Below are 25,347 nucleotides of genomic sequence, written 5' to 3' on the forward strand. Positions count from 1 at the left end.
CATTGCCACCTGACTTGTATGAACATATGTCAAAGATCAATAGAAACTCCCTAATTACTGCAGGTTAACTCAGAGAGTAATTCGATTCCAGCAGCCAGATGTCATTCATGTACAGCATGCACATTACACTGACAATGTCAAGTGATGCTACCCATATAATGGATTTAGGGGATATGATAATGTTCACCTTAACGACAGCCAGTGCCAAAATGCATTTCACTGAAAATTGCTTAATTTTTTCATTACAACGATTTTAAGAGGGAAAACCAAATCAGAAACCCTGTGTGTGCATTTCACCCATATGCTTTTTATGTATTTATTCATTGTCTGTTTTTAACATGACAATGCAGTACCGTAAATATTTTTTCCAGAAAATATTCATAGATTCAGCCTGAAAATAACAGGATACACTTGGCAATACACAGCCAGCAGCAGAACATGATACTGACTGGACTCAAACCACAACAGATCAAACTATGAACACAGAAAATATATAATAAACAAGATGTGAAAGAAACATGACTGTTAACAAAGAGGAGAAAATCATCTCTGAGAAGAAAATATAAGCAGCATGATTTACAAGAAGAGAGGTGCAAAAGCAAGCTTCAAATTACTCAAATTACACAATTTATCATCCTTTTAATGAAATCTGACTATTACATTTAACGGACTCTGTAGCCATGAAGCCGGACAACAGCACAGACGAAAGCTGAACCCTGTGACAGATGGCTCTGTCCTTCTTTGCTGGTCTACCAACCTGAGACTGAATTACTTAATTGAGCAAACGGGAGCTCCTAAAGGGGCTGCCTCTTTCTTATCAGAGTGTGCAGTGGCCTGAAGTATATTTGGATTCTCTGAAAAGAGCAGCAGCAAATTTTTTAGATGTCCACCCAGGCGGCAATACGGTGACAGCTTAAGCACCTTTGACAGCTCGACTCGCCGTGTCAGAAAACATGTACATCAAAATCAAAGCTTCATGGAGTACAATAAGTGAAACCTGTCATTCTATCTTATTACAAAGACAAAGGAAACTTCTCAAAATATGATAGATGCTTGAAGAAATCTGAGAGACCAGTTAGTAGAGTGAACAATCTAGTACAGAGTGAAATAGGGGTTTTCTAGGACACTCCAGGGATATTGAAGAAAGTATCTACTGACTTTCCCTGCTTCAGGCTTTTATTGGCATCCAAAACCTCTCAAAGCATATACAAAATATCAGGTAGAGTTAAGCAACACTGAAATAATGCTGGTACAATCTACACTTCATTTGAAAGTTATTGTCCTGAATGCATGAGGAAGATGCGAGTCTGTTGAGTGTTCGCTCTCAGAAAAACAACTGTGCTCAGAAATATTCGACATAAACTAAATCTACATTTAAGAAGGAGGGGTGCTAACCAATCGTTATTTCCTCCCAGTTCTGTCTTCAACACTGGACCTGCTGGACCTCAGTGAACCTGGTGAGAGGAGGAACAGTAAGGACAAGAGGAGTCCCCTAACAACCAGGGGTGACAGCCAGAAGAACAACCCACACAGGAAGAAAACGGATGAGACGGAGTTGATCCAGGTGGAAGTTGAACAGACAGGACCAAACATGAGAACCCCAGAGAGAGCATCACTTGACTCAGGTAGATGAGGACTGCTTCTATCAAAACCACAGAAATCATTGAGCAACTTCAAGTTGGGGAACTCGTAACTCACTGTTACTTGCTATGCACATAGATACACAAATATTATTTTTCTGTATGTAATAACTGCCAATTTTTTCCAAGTACATTTTTAGGAAATTACCTGAGTGTTATCTAAGGGTAGCTACGGCCCTAGTTACAGTTTACCAGACAATGCAAATCCACACAACAACCTATAAAATCGTATCTTAACATACAGTATTCTTTGTATCTTACATGGTGTTTTCACCTACAAAAAAGGATAGTGATCTATTTTGTAATGTTATTAAAATATCATATGCATCTATAAAATCTGAACATTCAAATTCTCTGTCCTGCTGCATCTTTCTATCAACCACCCCACCCAGTTTCTGAAAAGCTGCAAGTCCCCCAACCACCTACAACTCTGACTCCCATCACCCCCTTTGAAACTGACTTCCCACATGTTAGAGATAGGCCAAAGACGGATCAAGCCAATTTACTGTAATGAAAGGGATCATCTTAAAAGACATTACGAGAAAACAGCCAATTACTTTCGTATTTGCCAGTTGAAAAGGTTAAAGTCTTCAATGAGAACTAATTATGCAGAGTGAGTAAAACTACAGTGTGGTGAATAATTCATGCCAGTGAGATTGACTATAACTCTGGCATCACTTACAAGCAAAACTTTTTGTCCTGTTAGAAATGTGAACAGATGTTTTTTGTTTCAGACACCCACAGAACTAATTGTCTGCCTGTTTTTAGCACACTGTTTGTCCGTCAGACAGATTAGAGTAGTGACTGAAACACAGTTATAAAAGGTTTGTTTATCAACTAATGGAAAACATAACTACATACTATTAAATTAGTGCCATTGCTTCATGACACTGCAAAATTGAAATTAGCTTTTTTTTCCTTTTTTTTCAGAAAGCTAAAAACATTAGTATTTGTCCAGCAGACTGTTCTCTGGTTAGCTATATTTTACAGATGAATTTTAGATTTAGATGTAATTGATTCGATCAAAGGAGAGGATGTTTTTGATGTCCAGTAAATCAACATAACTGGACTCCTCTCAATTTAGTCTTTGTTGTGATTTTATGATTTATTATTATTTTATTACTGTCACCAGTTACCATTGGTTCACCGTTGGATAAATGGGAAGAGTTGAACCCCAACCCTGAGAGAAATGGCAACAGAAAATGGAAGTTGGAGAGACGACGTTCATCTAAAAATTCATCCAACGAGTTTCTGTGGTAGGTACCATCTTCACCAGGCATCAGCAACATATTGGTAATTTACATCAGCCCACTGTCCATAGGAACAACCCTGTCTCTAATTAGAATAAACATATCTGCAACATCTCTTGCAATATAATGTCCACTTGATTAACTATCTTTAAGGTTATGGCTAGCACTCAAGTCAAGGATTAAAGCTAGAGAAAGGTTGTGGCTTTAAGTAAAGTATTGAAAAAGTGACTTGAAGCACAAGACATAACATACAATCAAAACCATAATCTTTTCCTAACTTAAAATAGTTTTAGTCGCCTCACCCTAACTTTACGTTAATGATTGTTTATTTGCCATAACCACAATCGAAGCAGCCATGTGGAGATATAGTTTAACTTTAAAAATATTGGCAGTCAATGGTAACAAAACACTGCTATTGAACACAATATGGACTTTGCAAAATCATCTAATTTTTTGGCAATTTTGTAGTTTATGGAAGTTCCTGGATCTTTGGCCAGAAACAGCCTCAAAGGTTTGTAAAGAGCTCTTGAAAAAATGGCTTTGAGTTGTACAAAAGTGCCAAATCTGCCAAGGTGGCAATGATTTCAAAGAAGATAAATGCTAATGCTTGACAGTCAATGTGAAATGCATGTGTAGCGTACTATTTGTATCAAGTCAAGTGCCATGTATCTGTATCACTAATCCCACCTTTCCGTCTTCTCCTTTAGGTCCATAGACTGTAAAACTCAATTAGAGCCATTGAATAAGAACTTGGAAGCGAATACCAAAGTTGAGCCAGAGTCTGCCCTAGCATCTCAAGTAAGTGCTCAGTATGACAGGAGCAAGCAGTAATCATCATTATTGTATGTACTGTGTACACTTGAAATCAACATCCTTTTGAAATGGAAAAGCTTCAAACTTCACAAACATATTGTTCTGACAGATGATGGTTAAGCCTTCATAATAATTTCATGAAACGAAGTATTTAACTTGTGTATTTAGCAACTGCATGCTAATGCATGATAATGTAGCTCTAATATTAAAGTTTGTATCTAATAAGACACCCTCAGGGTTTTCCCTTGGTTTCTGAAGGGCTTAGGCGCAGATAGGTAAAACAAGGCTTATAGTGCATGGATTTGAACTGCACTCATTCTCCCATAGCCATTTGACTATTTAACAGCACTTGGAAATTTACCAAAATTTGTATTCAGTCGGACGTCTGTAGGCTGGTCACCTTCTGAGTGGGTGTAGTCACTAGCCAGCTGACTGAGTAACTGTAGCAAGTTGATTCCCGTCTCACTCTCATTCCTCTCTCAGAATCATTTTCTCTGGCAGTTAGCATTTTTCAGACTGCCTTCATAAACTCATCATCTGTGACAGCTGTCATTTCTGGCTGTTGGACAGATTTTCTCCCTGGGTTATTTCTGCGGTAAAGCTGTTGTGGGACTCTATCAACCTCCTGCAGCTTAGGGCTGACTAACTCTAGACGGACTTGAAACGTCTCACTAGCCTAGCAATATTAAGCCTGCCAAAACTCATACTGCAACACTCTTGTAACACATACTGTCGCCATTCAAAAAGAATGTCTGATGTAATTTTTCAAACCTTATTTCCAGAAAAAAAACATCATATTATATTCGGGCCAATAAGGTATCCTCTCAGGGTGAAAGAGAAATATCTTTTACTAACATAACTTCAGTCGGCTTAGGCCCCTTGCAAAAATGCTTAGGCGCTGCACCTAAGTCTTGCAATGACAGGGAAAACCCTGACCCTGTTGTGTGATTGTTTACCCATCATTTTGTCCTAACACCTACAATTCTTCCATTTCAGCTCAACAGGCAGTATATTAGTGGAAGACATGTAAGCCTCCCTATGCATCCTTTCATATAATATTGAAAGACTTTTACATTTGCACCGGGAAAACAGCATCACAAAATTTGACTTAAAAAAGACCAAATACAGGTGATTGTATTACAGCCAAAACAGCACCTTTGAGGAAATCTAGATATACTGTTGGCCCTGAGATTGTTTCTTTGTGGTGCTACGAGGTCCAAATGTCAAGCGCTTTCCTCCTGAGTTGATGTCTCTGTGTAGGCCTGCATAAGGGGTCTTGTTTCCAGACGCCATTATTAGATTAATAGTCTATGAATTATTCAGCAGCCTTACTCTGAGCCCATTAGTGTTGATCTCACCAAGCCAGCTAAGCATACATCACCTTTTCAGCGCTCTGATAAATAATAGATTTAGGATTAAAGATAGCTATCCAAGATGGAGGGAAGTTATTGGCAAACAAACACGCTAAAGTTGTTTCGCTCAGGAGTTACATAGTAGCTCAATGACAGGGATACTGTAAAGAGTGGTTTTAGTTTCCTACTTGGCCGGTACCCCACACAAACAAAAAAACGCATGCAAAGAAGGGAAACGTGTGTTGCATGAGATTTACATACACACATTTATAAAACACAATTAAATGGCTCAAAAAATTTGAGCTTCAAGGAAAAATCCACCCTCAGATTTTTGTGTTAGACATTAAAAGCTTGAAATGCCCAGCACACTACAGGAGTGATGAAGTGTTTATTGTTACATGAGCAGGGAAGTTCCTTCTTGATCTTGTGCTCATTCTGTGACATGGTAATCTCATCTAAAGGTCTACTTCTTCTGAAGGTCCACATATTTGTCTTCAATGGTGAAGTGAAGGGAACCAGTGGAAACGGAACCGTGTATAATTTTTAGCAAATCCAATCGACTGTTCACTAAACCCCTCCTCTTAACAGCCAATCATAGCTTACCTAAGATAGCGTTACATTTGCCAGGCACATTTTGTACCGTTAAAAGTGAAACCATGCTGTCTGAAATATGAACCAATAGGTAAAATAAGCAACTACCGAGAAAAATAATAGTCTGATTGTACATTTTATCTTATCATAGGACCAACTGGCTCTACACTTTACTACAATACTGTGTCTTTATTTCCATGTCTTATACCTACATGGATCACCAACTGCACTGCATTCTGGTCTATTGAGTCTTGTTTTGGCCATGGGATTCTGGCAGTGTGAGAAAGAGAGGCACGCTAAATTTCTTCCTGTATTTTAGTGAAAATGAAAAGTTGTGAGTCTGGCATCAGAGCCTAACATTAACTGTTGATATTTGCCTGTAATTAGTTGAAAGATTTTCTGGTATTGAACTATAGCTGGACTGGAAATCTCTTGCCACGTTTCAGCTGGAATTCAAATAAATTAATAAATCCAGAAAGTGCAACAAAACAGTGTTTTATAAATGGTGTTAATGTTTTTGGGTGGATTTTTCCTTTAACAACACTGCTACAGTATACTGCAGTTTCTTCACACAGCAGAGATTGTCTTTTAACACTGCATGCATTTTGATCTTGTAAATAAAAATGTGGTTATCTGCAATAAATGGATGAGGCAATTTCTTCTGAGTCAATTAATACTGAGATTAAGTAACCTCAATTAATCTTGCATAATAGCAGTCTGAAGAGATGGGAATTGTTACAGGTCCTGGCTGACCTGAGGGAAGCCACTGACTCAGCACACAAGGAGCAGTCGATTCCCCGGTCTCTGTAATAGATTTGCTATCCCTGGGATACATACAGTCATTGTTATTTACTGTAAATCTAGTGTCATATCACATGTGAGCATGAAAGGGCATCTCAAAATCATTCACCTCTCGCAGTTAAATGTGTAGGTGTAAGCCACACCGCACTCGCATAGTGCAAAGACCATGTGTGTGTAATTGGTCGATTTTCATTTTCGCAGCAGAGCGAGGTTTCATATTCAAGTTTGTAACAGAGAGAGGGAGGGGGGTGGGGTTGGGTGTGGGGATGCTGACAGTAAGGATTCAGCTGGCCTTCCTAAGCATGTCAGAGGCTTTGTCGAGGCAGGGATATTTACTCGTCCCTGAGAAAGCAGAGACGGCTGACCCTGCACACTCTCCTTGCCTGTCTCTCCCTCTGGCTGATCGCGTATGTATGTTGTGGAAGTGTGATGTGTTGTGCAAGGGTGTGTGCGCGTGGGTGTCTGTGATGTGCGCCGAGTGCCTGTATATTTAATGGATTTTGATGTGCATAAATGTATATATTATGAAATGTGTGTGTGTGTGTGTGTGTGTGTGTGTGTGTGTGTGTGTGTCAGGCTCGACTAACGAAGGAGCAGCGGTGGGGCAGCGCCCTCCTGTCCAGACACCAGTCCCTGGAGGAGGAGTTTGAGCGAGCCAAGGCTGCTGTTGAGGTAAGCAGAGTGCTACTTAGTACACCTTATATCTATCACCTGTCATCAAAGAGCCATCTCCACCGCTGACTTTTAATAAGACTTAACAGGGGAGAGCAAACAGCATAACTTGGGTTTCAAACAGCAGAACCTCTGGGTTTTCAGAGGATGTATCAGGTTAGAGAGATTGCTTACAACAGATGACTGGGATCCAAGCCTTTTCATCCAAGAAAAAGTGCAGTCCAGGTTTTATTTTTGTAGCTTTGCTCATTGGTTCTATTGGATGTGATAACATTGTAGTCACCAAAGTATTGAGAACTTGTAATAACTGATTGTTGGAAATTGTAGGAACTGATGGCTCAGAGGTACAAAAAAAACCAGTGTGACCAGTGTTATTAGTTTTGACAAAGCAAAGTCTTCTATAGCTTACTCTGACTTTTGTTCAAGCAAGATATGAATTTCTTTATGTTGGTCATGAAAAATTCACAGAAACAGATTAGTGATATAGCATTTATTTTGCCTCATCTTAATCAGTAAATGGCATATTTTCCTGAATAGAAAGTGGTGTATCTCCAACTCTGCCACTTGCCCCCCACTTTATGAGAAAAATATTAAAATCAAATCCTTGTAGAAATATCTAAATAAAGAGATGAAAAAAAGAGACATTTCTCTGAACTTTATTCCAGAAAACTTTCTTCAATATCACATTCCCACCATTGCCCATGTAGCCTCATAAATCGCTCCTGCAATTGAAATATCTACCTGAAGCCCTGTGAAGCTGATTTCCATTTGACTCCTTCAGCCCTTTTTTATCTCTCTGTCAAATGATCACTATTGTGCTTCTCACAATGTATTCGAGCCTGTGGTGCTAGCTGACAGTTTAATAGTCTATGTTAAATTCACATACTCAAGTTCACAGGGTGTTTGACCCAGAAAAATATGCACGACTCTCAGCTGGCTAACAATAGGAAGGTAAATAGGTCAGTCATTTTACGGCCAGACATATCAGATATCACAGGGGATGGCAAAGTCACAGTAATTAGATATGGCTTCAGTCATTATAGGACTGTGTATCAAGGCACTGCTTAGTTGAGTTGTCAGGTATGCCTCACGTTCTTGTGACTTCAGGCTCATGATAGAAGTCAATGACAAATTACGTGACAACGTCCTAAACCTCTGAGGAACAATACTCTTGTGTTTGAAGCTCAAAGCACTTTCCTCACCTTTCACACTTCAGTCTCATTGTGCATTGCGTTACTATGTGATCCAGCCAAACTTAGATGAGTTGCTTTTCTCTTTTGCAATGGGTCTGGACACTTTCATAGGCTCTCTCTTAGCTGAAGATATTTTCGAAAAGTTACATCACACTGGCCAAACAGCAACTACCTGAGTGACTAAAAACAGAGTTTCTGTATTGGACAGGAGTTTAAATAACAGACATGGCCAGGAAATCTTGCTTTTTACTTTCAATAAAACCACTCTACCATTCAAAGGACATGTCCCTTCCTGGGAAATGGGAGTGAACCCTTCACTTTTGAGTTAACTTCAGCTTTACTGAGGTCTACAGTCGACTTTTGCACACTGAGCTATGTGTAATGGCCAATAAATAATAGAGCAGGGACAGCAGGACGGGGAGAAAGTGAGAGGAGTAGCTGCAGAGGAGTGGACCAACCCACTTGGGGATCCCTCTCAAACTTTGTGATGATGTCAAGCCGTAAGCTGCATCCTCCCAAAGAACTGCACAGTTTGTGTACACTCACGTCAACTGGAGGGCAGGTAAGTGATGAGATTCTGAGATGCTCCTGGACAAGCGTCAGAGCATGGAGCATCGATTGGTAACAGTATCTCGCAGCTTCGATCGAGCAGCCTGAGTGCTGGCCTCCACTCTAGAGGAGCTCTGATGCAAGTGGTCAGCCATTTCGGCCTCAACTGCCGATATCAAAGCCCACAATCAGATAACTTCCATTTAAGTAGCTGTGCATATGCATGCTCTTTCATACTTATAAAGGCATGGAGGTAGAGACAGCTCAGAAGGCAGAGAGAACATTAAATTTGCACATCGCCTTTCTGCCAATTCATTCAATTGATGTAAAAAAAATTAGGGCCCTCAGAGGGAGCAGACAAGGAATTAGGCTCCCAAATATAATCCATTTTACAAAGCTGACACTGATGAGAATCTGTAGGTTTTATGATTTTACACATAAAAAAACCCTTAAAAAGGAGAGAATAAAATGGCAGCGACCCAAGAGAAGGAGAACGGCTTTGAATTCATTTACAAAGAGCCTGATAGAGAGATATTTTCTGAGTAGTTAAGTGACAATCCATGTCACATGAGGACAGCATCAATTACTCTGAGCTGACGACAGTTTAATAGAACCACTGGAACAGCTGCAGGGTAAATTGTTACTTAAGGGTACTGTGTTTTGACTGTGGGGCATGAGAACGCAGCTCCACAGTGGTGATAAAGATGAGCTGAAGGTGTGGCCTCTTGTTTCATTAAAACAGTAGCAGGACAGCTTCATTTGCATCTTCATCTTGCAGAATACTGGTCTGAGGCGGTCTTGGTTTAGTGAGAGTTTGCAGAGCCAGTGCAGTTGCCTAGAAGTTAGAGAGGGAGGCTTGTGACCGAAAGGTCAGTGGTTTTAATCCACAGATCTGCTGGGAAAATGCGGATGGGGAAAGTCAATGAGTAATGCTTTCACCTCCCTCAACAACTTCCATCAGTGTGCCCTCAAGCAGACCACTCGGCAGCAGACTTTTCCAGTGGAGCTGCAAAATTTCAGCATGTTTATAAGAGTGCAGAAGGCCCCGACCAACAACCATGCAGGCAACCGAATCTCCCACAACATTGTGTTTAGAAAATTTGTCTAATTTACTGTGTCTGTCTGCTGCTGGTGCTTAGCAGGTAGTGTACAGTGGGTTTTTAAAACCCTTTTGCTGAAAATAGCTGCCTGCTGCAGCTGAAAACTATGCTATGAGAGCAGGGAGAGTGAACCAAAACAGTAAAGATAATCCTCATAGGTTCCTCACTATGACCAACCCCTTTCACATTGTCACATTATTTTTACACATTCATTGTAATTGAAAACATTATTTAAGTATATAAATTACAGCTGCTTTAAATATTGAAAATGTCATTGGTGACTTGAAGCACGAGAACTTTCCTCCGACTATCTTTCATTTACATTTATCAGGTTTCTGTTGGTTATCACACCTGTCAGTCAATTACCATGGTTACCCAATTACGTTATGTACACCTAGCAGTTTGTCCCTGCCCACTGGCGTAACTTCTCTCAGTCATAGAGAAACAGGAGAAGCAGAGATTGGAACTTTTTCTGTGTCGTACGATTGCAGCTGCAGGTTGTGTAAAATACAGGGTTTCTGTTAATGATAAATTGTGCTAGCTTACTGTTGATGTTAGCTCTATTGAATCCTGTAATGTTAGCTGTTAATGTTGCTAGCACTGTCTAGTTCATTCTTGTGAGGTTGTTGTAGTCCCACTGAGTTCTGTGGAAGCTTTTAAACATATCTACTGCAATACATCCATGCATGTGCAGTTGATATTTGAAACCAGGAAGAGTGAGATTTCCTATTTTGTACATTCTCATCCTGTATTAGCAGTACCTTAATTTAGATGTGAGAGAATCTAGAATGGTTTGCATATCAATTTGTATACAGTATGTACGCAATTATGTGTGTAATATATCCAGATTCCTCAATGTTTATCATTTCATTTTACAATCGCCCACTAATGCATTATAGAAATCACTAGTGGGGTGTGTGTGGACTTACTGTATGGTGGTGAAGAAGTTAGACCATAAAGTTCTGAACTTCAACTTCATCTCTGTCTCTTACTGGACATGCTGCGGTGTGTTTGAAGTCTGTAATCAGCTATACTTATAGTAAAAGTTGAAGGCTACATTAGCCAACCATTCATACAGGTGAAAACACAAACTTTCCATGGGCAGGACACAAGACGCCATCGACAGTCTCTGGTGTCAAAGTCCTGCCACTCATATAAGAACAGACTGGGAAAAACGTTTGCATGAACATAATCCAGCATTTACATTTCCCTCAAAAGATATTTGGCGTGAGCAATTTAATAATAAAACTTTAATCCAAATGTAATATGTAGGAGACAGGTTTGCTGCAGGTGAATGCTGATAAGAATATGTGAAAGCTCTTTTAATTTAACACAATCAATTACCAGGTAAAAACACATGTCAGAACATTATACATGTGTCATTAATGCACACTTCAGTGCAAATTTTGTGGTTATCAACTGCACAAGAGTGCAAGTGATGTCCTGGCCACAGTAGCTCTAATGTGTTGTTATCTCAGACATCCATATAGGGGGTAATTGCATTGCCTGCCAAAATGCATTCGTAGCACTTGTCCACTGAAATGTATTTTATTCTTCTCTGAGTGACATTATCAGGACTCCAGCTTCCTATTTTTGTCTCACTGACCAAGGACTTGGCCCGCACAGCAGAGCAGTGGTTGGCTCATTAACATCAAAAGGCCAAGCCAGCCATGCTCTAGAGATGAGGGAGCCTTTTTTTCTGGAGGCCGTTCTGTGTCACTGGTAAATAATGAGACTTTTTGTAATGTAAGCCCCCTGGGCAAAGTGGATAAGTAACCCCTATTCATGTGCTTGGTTTCCTCCAAAGGCTGCATCTCAAGTTAACACACCTCACACTGACATAAACAGATAAGGTTAGAGTCCACCTGAGAAGAGCTCACACAAATATAGAAATTGTGTTTGATGCTCAACCCAAGTCAAGTCACTAGCATTCATATAGCCCAAAATCATACACACTAAATCTTTATAAGGTAAAGTCAATCATTCAATGAATGATCAAACATGTAACATACAAATTTTAATACTGTCAACATTTAATTTCTTCCTACAATATCTGATTCTGGCAACTTAACAGATGCAGTTTTCAAATTCAAGGGTTTTAAAATCTTGCTTAAGCAACAAATTGATGCAAATTCAAAAATCCTTAACAATTTACCATTTCAAACAAAGAGGAGCTGTATTCATTTATGGGGCATTAACAATATTCATTCCAGCAGTTCAAACACTGAGTAAGCGGCTCATAAGAAATTAGTCACTTTACTTGCCTGAAATAGCCTGTTTAATGGTTGCCAAACGCATCAAAGCCCATACACCTACATTTCCCTTTATACCTTTATTCATGTGCAAAATGGTCTACAGATTTTCAAAACAGGAAATCATTTGTTCATCATAAATCTAGGCAGGGTTGTGGTACATATTTGTGCTATATACACATAAAATAAAACACAGGATAAAGCTTGAGTTGCAGTTTAAATATTGTTTGCTTGGGAGCAACTGAATATGTTTCTTCATATGGATGAACTGGCACAAACAGATTTTCTGAGTGCTGTTGATTATTATTAATTCTTTGTTAAGGCTATATGTCTATTTTTAGGCTGTGATATTAGCTTTAGGGACAGCGAATAGAGTAATACTGTTTTTGAGAACTGAAGTTAGCTTTGTTTTCCCAAACAGGACATATTTTACTATCACTGTTAAATCAAGACTAAGGCAAAAATACGGTAGCTTTTCTTTTTTCTTTCTTTTATACTAGCATCCATTTCTATGTTTAAGCTGACCTAGTATGAATTATCAAGTTCTACAAATTACATTTCTGCAGAATACATTTATTTTCACTGTACTGTTTATAAATAACCTCAGTTCAGCTGACTCAGAAACACTAATTGGATTCTGGAGGCAAATTATAAATATACTTTTTCTGAATAGGGTGACAACAACAGCCATGGGTATGTGTAACCTATGTAAGTGCTGCAATGATTATCAACATTGTAAATAATGTATTCATGAAGTAACTAATGAATCCCCACCTCACCTCCAACCCCCAGTTTCTTTCCAAGAAGCGGTGACACGTTTGGTGGCAGGAAGCTCTCTGGATTCAATCCATTTCACGTAACACTTCATCAGAGCAGCTGAAATTAGAATCACAGCTACGGGTTCACTCCACTGATACACAGGATATAAATTACCTCGCTGTATCTTTGTCTTGTTCCACATAATTAAACTGCCAATGCCAGTGTTGAAAAACGCCCTTCACAGCGTTATAAAGAATTATGACTAGATTTCTTGTAAATTAAAAACTCGTCCGCAATTTTTCGTCACCTGTGGTGCAGCTAAGGGGCAGGCAAGTTATACACCAAAAGGGATTTCAGAGAGCAAACAATTGACTTGTCTATAAGACGCAAATAAAGAGATGATGGACGAGGTCACAGTGCAAATACAGGCATGTGTACAGCATGGTGAGAACAAGGGCTGTAGCATGAGAATCAGTCGCATGCAGAGGAAGCTGAAGACTGGTCACAACACTTTTCATGACACTTTTTGCCGCATTATAAATGAACAATGGTGGAAAGTAACTGCGTACATTTACTCAAGTGTTGTACTGACAGTAAATACACGTTTGTGTAGTTGTACTTTACTCAGGGATTTCTATTTAATGTTACTACTTACTTCTACTCCATTTTAAAAAAGGAAACATTGTACTCTACTAAATTTATTTTTTATCTAACTATATTAGGTGACTGATGACCTACATACACATCATTATCAAATATGTATCTAAATAAATAATTACAAAATGAACTTCTAATAGGGCCCCATCAAGAGCACTGGCGCCGTTTCTATATGTAAACACTTCTCACTCTAAATCCAAATTCTTATGACAACTATGGATTTTCCAGCGACACCACTATCCATATATTTTCTCCACCTCAGGAGATCTGATAGTGCACTTCCTGACAAAGCCAACAGTGGAGACTCACCTTCAGGCAATTTGTGTGGGAGTCAGCAGCCTGCAATTACCTGCCATCTCTCACCATCAGGGGCCACACTATGGCCTCCATGTCAATCACAAGCTTCTATGTGAAAATTAGAATCCCTTTGAAACACAGACACACACACACACACACACACACACACACACACACACACACACACACACACAGACACAGAACATCTTTCTGACCCTGCTCCCCTCTGCAGTGTCACTACGCACAAACAGACACACACACACACACACACGACACAACATGCTTACTGTACACAGTGCTGTCATGTAGGCTACTCATAAGCTTCTGGCTATAGAGGACTGAAGAAGTCACAGGAGGTTCTGCTCTGCTTGACATTATACTTTCCAGTTTGCTGTGCTTCTAACAGGAAGACAGCCAAGAATCATGGACTCAACTGGGAAAAAAAACTCCACTGTGGCAACTGGACAGAGACAAGTTTTACAAGCAAAACAGGCATGATGTTAACTGCGACTGTAGTAATGCTGTACACTAGGCGCAAAGGCACTGCTCAGGATGAACTGTGTGTAAATTTTTTAACACCATAGGCAGAAATGAAGAGGACAGAAAAAGGAGCTGTATCTCTCAACACGTCATGCAGCTGTGAATCCAAGACTTCAATCTCCAGCCCAAGATAACTCAGGAAAGATTCCACTCTGAATTATTACAGAAATGCACTGCAGCATATGTACAAGTCCGTACAGCAGTAATAATAATCATCTTTTGTAGCAGGGAAATAAATCAGTATCTCAGTAAAATCTTTGTGTGGACAGAAAGCTTTAAATGATACCTTGGTTTAAAAAAAAAAAAAAAAAAAAAAAACATCTCCCTGGAGAATTTCTAACTGCTGTCTGTTGCAGTTCACATGATTAGACAATAAACAAGCATCTGCTGTCTGGTGGCTGAAAATCATGGTGGACTGAAACTCATGCAAAACATCAACAGCATTGTTTTTACAGACTGACTTCATTATAAAACAAACAAGACCAAAAGCCTACAGCCATGCTAAAGGCATCATGAGATTGTGTAGACACAGAGATGCTTTTAGCAAGCCGACATCAGCTTGCTGACATGCTAAAAATTACACTGCTGACATTAAAAAGGTGTAAAGTTGTTAATGTTCACATTCTTCACCACCTAAGTATATTGTGTTAGCATGCTAACATTTCATAATTACCACTTAAGACAAAAGTTTGACCTTATGGTGGCACTAAAAGTCAGGAGATCAAAGTGATTACAGTTCATCCTATATGGACACATTTCATGGAAATCCATCCAATAGTTAGTCTGGACACAAGTGGTGAACTAATCGACTGACATTGCCATCCCTAGTGCCACACTATTAGCCTGGCCAAAATGCACCTCTAATACATCACATATGTGTTTATCCACTGCACCACATATCAGATTATGCAAATTAGTAGTGTTTCAGTGGATTTAATTAAAAAATTTCAAAGTTATGAATAAAAAAGTAAGCTAATCATTTACTGTGAAAGAGCCACGATATGGAGCTTTAAATCACCTCTGAAATAAACAGATAAGCAATGCAGACATGCAAAAACAGGAGAGATACTGTGAGGTCCTATTTCATAGTTTTAGTTGAATCCCTTGATGCAGCTCTTTGAACACACTGAAGCTGTTTCAACTCCTTTTGGCGCAGGCAGTTAAACAGTGTGTTGCACTAGTCAAAGTGAGAAAAGAGAACGGCACATATAATCCTCTCAGTATCACTGAAATTCATGATGGATCTAATTTTAGCAGTGCTCCTGAGATGGAAAAACCATGGCTGAACAGGCTTTTAGCGTCTCTTTCAAAACGACTTTACAGCCTGAGTCTCATCAGACTCAAACAGACTGGATATGTGTTGTGCTAACTAACAGACTGAATCTGCCTATAAAAAAAAACAAACAAAAAAACAAGGACTTTTGTTGTATCTGAATGGAAAAATACTGAGTACAATAATTCAATACTTAATGTCACACATGGTTTATACTATTTGAAAAATATGCAAACAGGAAAATTGATATATTCATTGCAAGAGGTTAAGCAGAGTGTCATTGACAAAACAGTGAGTACTTTTCATTTGCATGAATGAATGAACTAAAAAGAGCACCTACACTGATGGCAGAAGATAAATAGTTTAAACTACTCATGTGTTTCCAGGCCTTCGTCTCTGCCTAACCTAAGTTTTACAGATGACACACGCAACTCTCGCTTAGAGTTAATTGAACACTGGGGTTTAAGACAACGCAGTTTCTTCAGTGTTATTAATTTATGAAATGAGGCAAACTCATCATCTAAACAACATTTACTGTGATTAGAAGAGTTAGCTGCACAGTGGAGGCTTTTGTCAGACACTGTCAGCACTGTTGATTGCTGTGCTGCACAACAACTTTTGGCAACAGTTTAGTGTGGAAGTTGGGAATGTGCACTGTTTTCTTTTTATCAACCATCACTCTCTTCTATTGACATTTTTACTGACTGTCACTGACAGTTTCTCCATGTTTTTTAATTACCATTCAATATAAGCTTGTATCAAATGATCTTACATCTAATTTATGCACTGTACAGGCTTTGGTTTCCTGTCAGATAGAAAATGAGAAGCTATTCCAGGAGGTGGATTGGCGTATTTAAATCATTATCCATCCACAATAACCTTCAAGGATTTAGTCAGCTAATTGAAATGCCAGAAAATAACAGTTCAAATGTCAAGCTAACAGATGCTTAAAAGCCACAATACAACATTTCTTGACCACATTAATGAGAAGTCTATTCACATACGTGATTAAATTGTTTTGTCTTACAGACAACATATGAGTATTGTGCATATTTGAAAGTCAAAGGTTGTTTTCTGGATACGCTTATGAGCATTACTGATGTAAACGCCTTTAACAGCATCAGAAAACATTAATACTTAAATTCATACTTAATACTTCAGCATGCAAAGATCTGCCAGTCAATTTTAAAGTGATAGCATGTTAAAATCTTGTGTATTGATCTTTAATGGTGGAGCCACACAGTTTGCATTTGAAGCGCGGATTGTTCCTTTAAGCTCTGCCTTGGTTTGCAAATGTGATGAGTCATCAGATGTGTGGAGTCCATACATTACAGCCAGCCACCGAGCCTGACATACGTGACATTTCCAACTGTAGGATGATGGGAAATTACAAGGGCTGTTGTTCTACTGTGCACTAATCACTCATTCTCTCCTCTCACCCTCCCCTCCTTCTCCAATCTATCCATCCTCCTTCCTCCCACTGTGTGTGTGTGTGTCTCTCTCTCTCTCTCTCTCTCTCTCCCTCTCACGTCTGTAGTCAGATACCGAGTTCTGGGATAAGATGCAGGCAGAGTGGGAAGAGCTCGCTCGGCGGAACTGGCTGACAGAGAACGAGCAGGCACAGATTCCGTCCACTGTCTCGCCACATGAGAAGGTCACTATCACTAAGATGTTACAATCAGCATGTCCAGAAATTTCTCTTGACACTGATGGAGAGGTATACAGCATTGGCAGCTTATGTAACATAAACAATGCATGCCTGTCTAGACTGTAAAATCACTTACCCAACATTTGAAAATAAGTGATATTAAGCATGTTTGCAATCAGATCATCTACTCCATATGGGCTACCTGTGGTATAAGTGTGCAGTTTCCTCCTAATAAAGCTAAATAGCTAATTCATTAGCTTTTTTTATACCAACAAGTCATCCTTAACATGCTACATATCTGGTCATCAACTTTAACTTGTAAGCTTACAGTGTTCAGAAGTTATAGCAATAACAAATGCAATGCAATGCAAATTTATGTAGTACAGTGCTAAAATCTAATAAGATCGTCAATTCCATATGGAGTACCTCTATGAAGTTTCTACTATTTATTGTTCATGAGTTATCATGTTCACAAGAATGTGTCTATAGAGCCACAGATTCACAGACTGATGACATAATGTCCAGTATACAATGTACCACAGTGGTAGGACATAAAAATCCACCGACAGCTCAGTTCAGTACGTAACGAGTTAAATCTAATTTTTTTTGATCTGTAGACAAAAAGTAGAAATGTAAAAATGACAAGTAAGTGGAGTGGGTAACTAACTCGTGCAACGCCGCATAAAACCATAACTTGTCATATTTATATATTTCTATTTGTGTACAGACCAAACTAATGTGATACGAGTTAATTACTGAGCTTTAGAGGCGTTGGTTGGTAGATTTTTATAACTTTGGAAACAGCTAGCTGAGATAGCTAGCTGTTTCCCCCAGTTTCCATTCTCTATGCTAAGCTAAGCTATTTGTCTCATGACTGTAGCTTCATACTTAACCCACAGACATGAGAGGGGTATCAACTTCTCATCTAACTTACAGCAAAAAAGTCACTGAACATACTTCTCAAGATGTCCAAATATTACTTTAAATCAATTTATTGGATATGAACACTTGACCATCCACTGGAAGTAGAAATATGAAATATAAGCCAACTTCTAAACAGAAATATGCTATGTCGATAAAACACAGACCTGTCTTCCTTATGGTATCCTTTGATTTGAAGCAATCATAGTGCAGTCAGGCTGAAAAACATGACTTCTCAGTCATTCAGACAAAAATGCACCAAAGTGAAGTGCTTGGATAACACAATCTTTACACTTTTTACATTGAATGTACTGAATGATCATTTCTGTGATAAGTGCTGTTTTACATTACTGAATATGTGTATGTGATATAGCATAGAGGTAGCATCAACATTAACAATATATAAAAGGAATGTTTGTGAGTTTCAGAGGACAGAGAGCATATGGCTGAGCTGTATACTTCACCCGTCTGCTGCCCTTCTTATATAAGGAAACCGTACAAGATCAGGCTTCAGGATTGATCCCAGTGCAGAACTAGTTCTTAAAGAAAAGGCTGTTTCAAAGTCATCACGCTCAGAAGCAGGCAACAACACACCAGGGTAATCACAGTTTGAAAATGCAAAGTTTAACATTTAAAGAGAACAGACAAACCCCGGGGATCTCAGCCTCAGGTTTGATGTGAAGCAGAAAAGATCGATTCCTGCTGCTGGAGCGTTGCTTAAATATACAACTGCACAGGACAGTTGCCCTGGTTTGCGTTTGAATATTTAAGAGAGAAACTGACATTGCCACTGTCCCTGTTTTTTGTTATTTTTTTCGCTGACAGGGTTACTACTTCCACACAGATAATCCTTATAAGGACTTGCCTAACGCATTTGAAGAGGGACTAAAGAAGTCCCGAGAGGGAGAATTGCCAAACGCTGTGCTTTTGCTGGAAGCAGCTGTCTTGCAGGACCCTCATGATTCAGAGGTGAATTATACACACATGCACACACTCACATTGTGTTTTTTTCCTTATTCAACCAAAGTTAGCAGTGGAGACACTTGCATTTACAGCTGTGTGTGTATTTACAAAAGGGAAAGAGCCATACACACTTTTATAGCGCAGACGGCCAATAAAACTGCAGTCCTGCACCGTTCAACCAGACTGGAGCAGTTGGGCTTTCAGCACAAACTTGTGGCTACATCTGAGTCCACTTACTCCACCTCATGTTGAGATAAGCTACAGAGGAAGAATGCTTCACTGACCACAGGCTGTGTGAAGCAGATTTAGTAGGTAGCACCCACAGGCTGGACGCTGATTGCCTGTAAAGGGCAAAGACATTTTTTTTTCTTGTTAGATGAGCTGTTTACTGTAGCAAAAATACTCAACTCACTTGCTCATACTCTTGATGAGAATTTCCATTTGCCCAGTGAGCTGAGAAATAGCTCATTCCGCAGGTTCCTTCTCCTTTTTGTATTCTCCCCATTTCAAAAGAAGTGACCTCTTTGCAGGCTGAAAGAGCAAAGCCTTCATACAAAGTACTTTCGGAATCCCCTGGAATATACAGAAATGTGCCAGTTATTCCGAGGAGAGGATTATCCCACGGTGTATGGAATTAATACGATTCCAAAATTCCTCCTAGGGCGCTTAGTGGCTTATTGCCCCACTGTGAAGACCTCTGAATCATTCAGAAATAATTTCGCCCCTCATTTCAAAGAGTGGAACAAAGAAGCATCTATAGAGATTAGCTTCAGAACAGGTTATTAACCATGCCCTTACAGACACAAAATACAAAGGAGGGATCTCATAATCTCACATTTTGGATTTTGGGTTAGTTACATAATTTTCTGCCCTCCTGTGCTGATCAAGGGTACTTTCAATTTGCTTTTCCCTGATGTGGGTATCAACTGTTCTGATGATCAGCTAACATTGGAGTCATGTTCCAAGCAAAAGTGCCAAACATTTACCTTTTCCAGATTCTCCTTTCTGCCTTTATCTCATTGTAAATTGAACCTCTTTGGGTTCTGCACTGACAAAACACATCATCTTCAGCTTCAGGAAACATTTGTTTGTCATTTTCTGACATTTTATAGACAAAACAACCAAGCAACTGACTGAGAACACTATAATCGGATAAGCTTAGCATACTCATTGTCTTTCAATAAGTGTAGAGCTAAAACTAATGTCCCAAGGTGTCATCTTCACTGCCTTTCTTTGTACAACCCACAGTCTAAAACCCAAATATTTTTTCAGTGTAAAAAAAGACGATAAATCAATTATAAAAAATAGCCCCTGATTTATGTTGATGGAATAATCGTTCAGCTCTAAATAAATGAGGACTCCAAACCAAAATTATCACTTTGCTTTTTTTAAAGAGATAAAGCGATATGCAAGTAAATCATCTCTGAAATTGAAAAAAATAAATGGCTTTCTATTGTTTGGGTGATTGAATGCAGTATATGAGAGTATCTAAAGGACACAATTTTTAATAACAATTGCATTTTCTCTTGTTTGACCTAATGAAAGTTTTACATTCTGTGGAGTTCTGTTTATATTCACTGTAGCTCCTCTGCTGCAATCTGTCTGAAACACTGGCTCCGAGTTGGATCCCACTCTTTGCGCCTGACAGACGATATAGAGACACTGTAACTGTGTTTCAGCCCCTTGAGAATACCCGGTACGGAGTCTAGGTTTCCACTTCGCTGTTTACCGCTACCTGTGTTTTGCTTCCCTGCAGGCTTGGCAAGTGCTGGGGACCACCCAGGCTGAAAATGAGAACGAGCAGGCAGCAATTGTCTCCCTCCAGAGGTAGGGAGAAACAACTGCATCAGATTCCCATTTACAATCAAAAATCGTTGTCGGACATAGAGGAGCTGTCAGCTGTTACAGCTTGGGGACACCATATGTTTGCACAAGTGGGACTCAGTGGAAATGTCATGTTAAAACATGAAGCCCAGTGTATGAAATTTGCCTCACGCCTTGTGACAGCAGTCTATTAAGCAAGAACAAAAACAAAGGAAAAGCTTGATTTTGATGTAAAGATTTATGATATCTACAGCCCTGAGAAGAACATCACCACCATCATCCTTCAGTGTTACCAAAGTTCATAAGCCAGAAATTGGAAGGAAAACTTCTGCGATTTTTATTCCTAAAATAGAGGCACTTCACATGGATGGTGATTGCACAGAGCTAGGGTATGATGGGAGGTGGCCCACTTTCATTCATAACACTGCTGAGGCCAGGAATTGCACCTATCTAAGAGTGTGAACACTGCAAACACAAGACACAGCCATTCAGAGAAAACATCCTTCCTTTTCTACGTGTGACATGAACCACCCATTTTGTGAAATAAAACATTTCACCGCTGTTCTAAATAAATGAGATTACAAAGAATGTAAATAATTTATTTTCAATCCCTGAAAGAATCTTACTTAAACCAACAGATTTATGCATATTCTGAAATACCATTCAGATCTTTGCATGATTTATATTTTACCTTGCTTATTATGTAATAGCTCCATCTGTGAGGGGAGTGTTTGGATATGAAAGTGAGATATTAGAAGTTTACCTGGCATTCGTCCTGTTGTTGTTTCACTGGCACCGTTTCAGATGGCAAGCATCATGTTACAATACTGCTGCATTCTGGGTTTTTTTTTGCCACATAGTATTTGACAGAAAACGTTATACAGTATTGAAGATATAAAGCAAAAATGTTATTTATGTTTATTTTATGTTGTTTTTTTAAAACTGGCAGCCAGGGACAGTCTCAACTCTGAGACAGTCCCTGAAAAACATGGTTGTCTGGTCACTCTGCAAAAAAACATGGATTACTTGACTCTCAATATTTTGCACAAAGAACACATCCTTGCATGCATACAGTGGATCTGTGTAGCCTAAAACAGTGTTTATGTAATTTCACCTTCAGCACACTGCAGCGGGGGGCTGAAATAATTTGGTTTGTCTGAGATTACAAGGGTTTTAAGGAAGTTGGCGCATCAGCTGTAGCAAATCTGTCTTGAAAATTATCTTGATGAAAGCTAAATCCTGTTTTGGCCTTTCTCCTCCCTTAACTAATCCAAGTTGTTCATCCAACACAGTGCTGCTCTTCTGCCCTTTTCAATTACAAAGGACAGCGTAGATCTTAGTGGCAGTCGTCCACATGATATAACTGGTGATATAACTCAATCACCAAGGGCATTTTTTTCCTAAAGGCGAAACTAATGCAAATTATGGAACCCTGCTGCTAAGGGCAACATGCAAACCTGGTCCAGCAGAGCAGGAGATGAGCAGCTCATCCATCCTAATCCAGAAATCATTAGCCTCCGCCTGATGTTCCTATGCTTTGGCCTGTCCCAATTAATGCCTGTCAAATCTAGATTTCCCTTTGAAGTGCACATCTTACACCGTCTCTCCTCTCCCATGCCCGGGTCCCGTCTCCATCCAGGTGTTTGGAGCTCCACCCTAGCAACCTCGCAGCCCTCATGGCTCTGGCAGTGAGCCTGACCAACACTGGTATGCGCAATGACGCCTGTGAGGCCCTGCTCCGCTGGTTGCGACACAATCCAAAGTACAAGCACCTGCTGAAGGGCAAGACCAACCTGATGGGATCACCAAACTCCCAACGCAGGATGTCACATGCTCCCAATATGGGCAGACATGAAAGGTAGGGTATTTAGACTGAACTACTCAGTTTACTATGATGCAAGACATAGAAACACAGAAGCCACCCTCTCATTTAAGAAGCTGAAATCAGTGTTTGGGTTTTTTTCACAAGTTTGGCTTGAAAAATGGCTGAAACGATAATCGATTATCAAAATAGTTGCTGATTTTTATTATTATTCCACCAAAGATTAATCAAACAATCTTTTCAACTCCAGTGGGCAACGTTGCAAATCAATAAGTGGGACTGATCTATGGCAATATTAGATTTCTATTGAAACACTAAGTATGCCACTATGATCAGGTATCTAAATCAGTGTATAGGTATTATATCATGAAATTGATTTTTGTGATATAACATTTCATATACCTCCTCTACTTGAAAGCTGTAGCACAGCTGGCTTTACCCTCAGGCACTGACAGAGTGAGTCAATGATACTCTAAGGTCATCAGTGTAAAATCTAAAACAATATCTGTGTTGTCCATGTATTAATACTAGAAAAGGTGATGATATAAATGTCAAAACTATCAAAGAGAGGATCAATAATCTGTAGCAGTTACATTTAGATGCAGGAGCCATCTGAGGATTTTAAACTGAATTCCAGCTTTTTCTAACAACTCTGACTTACTGATTACGTGACAAAGATGCATATGATACATCCTTTGCTGCATCTTGCACATTCAAAAACAAGATCTCTACCAGCAGACTCATTTGTTTTACTTAAACTACTATTACACTGTCAGGGAGACCAAAAACTTATTTCAAGGTCTCTCAAGCACAGCTGGTATTGGTCTAATTTTACAGGCTAGACAGCATACATGTATCCATCTTGTAACAACCCTTACTGCTGTAGGTGGCAGACCGTCTGTTATATCTTAAGCCATAAAAATTAGGTTGTTAGGTATATCAGATTGAGAAGGCCTAACTCCTCTCCCCAGGTAAAGCAGCACTTTATCAAATCATTAATCGTCTGGTCAATGTGAAGGGATAAAGGTACATCCCAATACCTGTGATCTCCCATTTAATCGGTGCGATAGCCATCTTTTAATTTCTACTGCTCACTCCATCCCTCTCTCTTTGGCCTCATTATACACTCTTCTCTGCACTTTTCTCTCCTCCATTTATCCTTTGCTTTCCCTCCCTCTGTTGTGGCCGCCCTAATGGGAACATAACACAAAGGGCAATCCATATCTTTACCCATAAGCTAAGGACCAAATGTCCACTGAGGCAGAAGTAGCAGTCTGTCTGTAATCTTTCACTTTTGTGCAGAGGTTCTCAAACTGTGAGAATTCAGCCTTTATAGAGGGACGTAGAGATCGCAGGAGCTCAGGCATGACAGTGAAGAGAAATGTTTAGTAGGACTTCAGCTGGATAAATGCAAACACTGTGTGACCAGTGAACAAGCAAGAGCACTCTGATGCGAGGCTTCTGACATTCAGGTTAATGACATTCATTCAGATGGAACAGACCAACATGTAAAGCACAAGACGGACGGACAAACACTCAAGTCTAAACCAAAAACTGATGAAGTCTAATGTATGTCCCTGTCAAGCTCACAGTCAACACAGCTACAGTATGTGCTGAATCAGAACCTCATGATAAACAAGAACCATTTAGTTCATAATGTTATTTTCAGCTTATTGTTAGTTATTTGTTGTTAGTTGGGGGAAAAAAAATTTAATTGAGGAGGCCTGACAGAAAAAGGTTTGAGAAACACTGCTTTAGTGGAAATCAAGAAAATAACGGCCATAACACAACAAAGTGACTCAAGTACAAATACATGTCATTAAATACTTAATGAAAAAGAGGAATAAAATACAAAGTCTGTACTGAATGTACAAGGGTTTACAATAATCCAAGACACTAAACTACTATTTCTAACAACTCAGAGGACTTAATTTATGTAAATGGGACAGTAACCCACTGCTTCAATACCACTGGTCCTTCTTTCACACAACTCTCTCTGCATTTTTCCTTACTCTCATTTCTCCCATTTCTTCTTCCCTCACTTTATCACTCCTTTACACTCTTGTCAATCTCTTCCTTTCTCCCTCCCTCTCTCTCATTTTCTTACACTGTGAGTAAAAGTTGACATGCAGTACAGTGCACATCATAGCACTGCAATCTTAAGAGCGCTCACTCAGCAGCCTTAAGTCACACTAATCCTTATCTGTGTGTGTGTGTGTGTGTGTGTGTGTGTGTGTGTGTGTGTGTGTGTGTCCACAGCTCCCTGTTACCCGAGGCCAAGGAGCTCTTCCTGGAAGCAGTTCAGCACAACTCAGACATCATCGACCCGGATTTGCAGACGGGCCTCGGGGTGCTTTACAACCTCAGCGGAGAGTTCAACAAAGCTGTGGAGGCCTTTAATACGGCCCTGTCCGTGCGGCCCGAGGTAGA

At 39.5% G+C, this 25,347-nt stretch overlaps 1 protein-coding gene across 1 annotated transcript in view; it reads left to right on the top strand.

Moving 5' to 3' along the window:
* The window catches only part of pex5la (peroxisomal biogenesis factor 5-like a), a 51,523-nt gene that overhangs the window by 15,929 nt on the left and 10,247 nt on the right, over positions 1-25,347 (top strand). Inside the window, exons 4-12 of the mRNA XM_087172265.1 lie at positions 1,416-1,625; positions 2,773-2,896; positions 3,598-3,688; positions 7,024-7,119; positions 17,277-17,393; positions 19,134-19,277; positions 21,028-21,098; positions 22,735-22,953; positions 25,177-25,342. Coding sequence (XP_087028391.1) covers positions 1,416-1,625; positions 2,773-2,896; positions 3,598-3,688; positions 7,024-7,119; positions 17,277-17,393; positions 19,134-19,277; positions 21,028-21,098; positions 22,735-22,953; positions 25,177-25,342 — 1,238 coding nt within the window. The remainder of the gene's footprint in view (positions 1-1,415; positions 1,626-2,772; positions 2,897-3,597; positions 3,689-7,023; positions 7,120-17,276; positions 17,394-19,133; positions 19,278-21,027; positions 21,099-22,734; positions 22,954-25,176; positions 25,343-25,347) is intronic.

Source organism: Seriola lalandi, unplaced genomic scaffold, assembly GCF_002814215.2.
Source record: "Seriola lalandi dorsalis isolate HSWRI2012SDOR001 ecotype SW California unplaced genomic scaffold, Sedor1 jcf7180002052130, whole genome shotgun sequence".
NCBI lineage: Eukaryota > Metazoa > Chordata > Actinopteri > Carangiformes > Carangidae > Seriola > Seriola lalandi.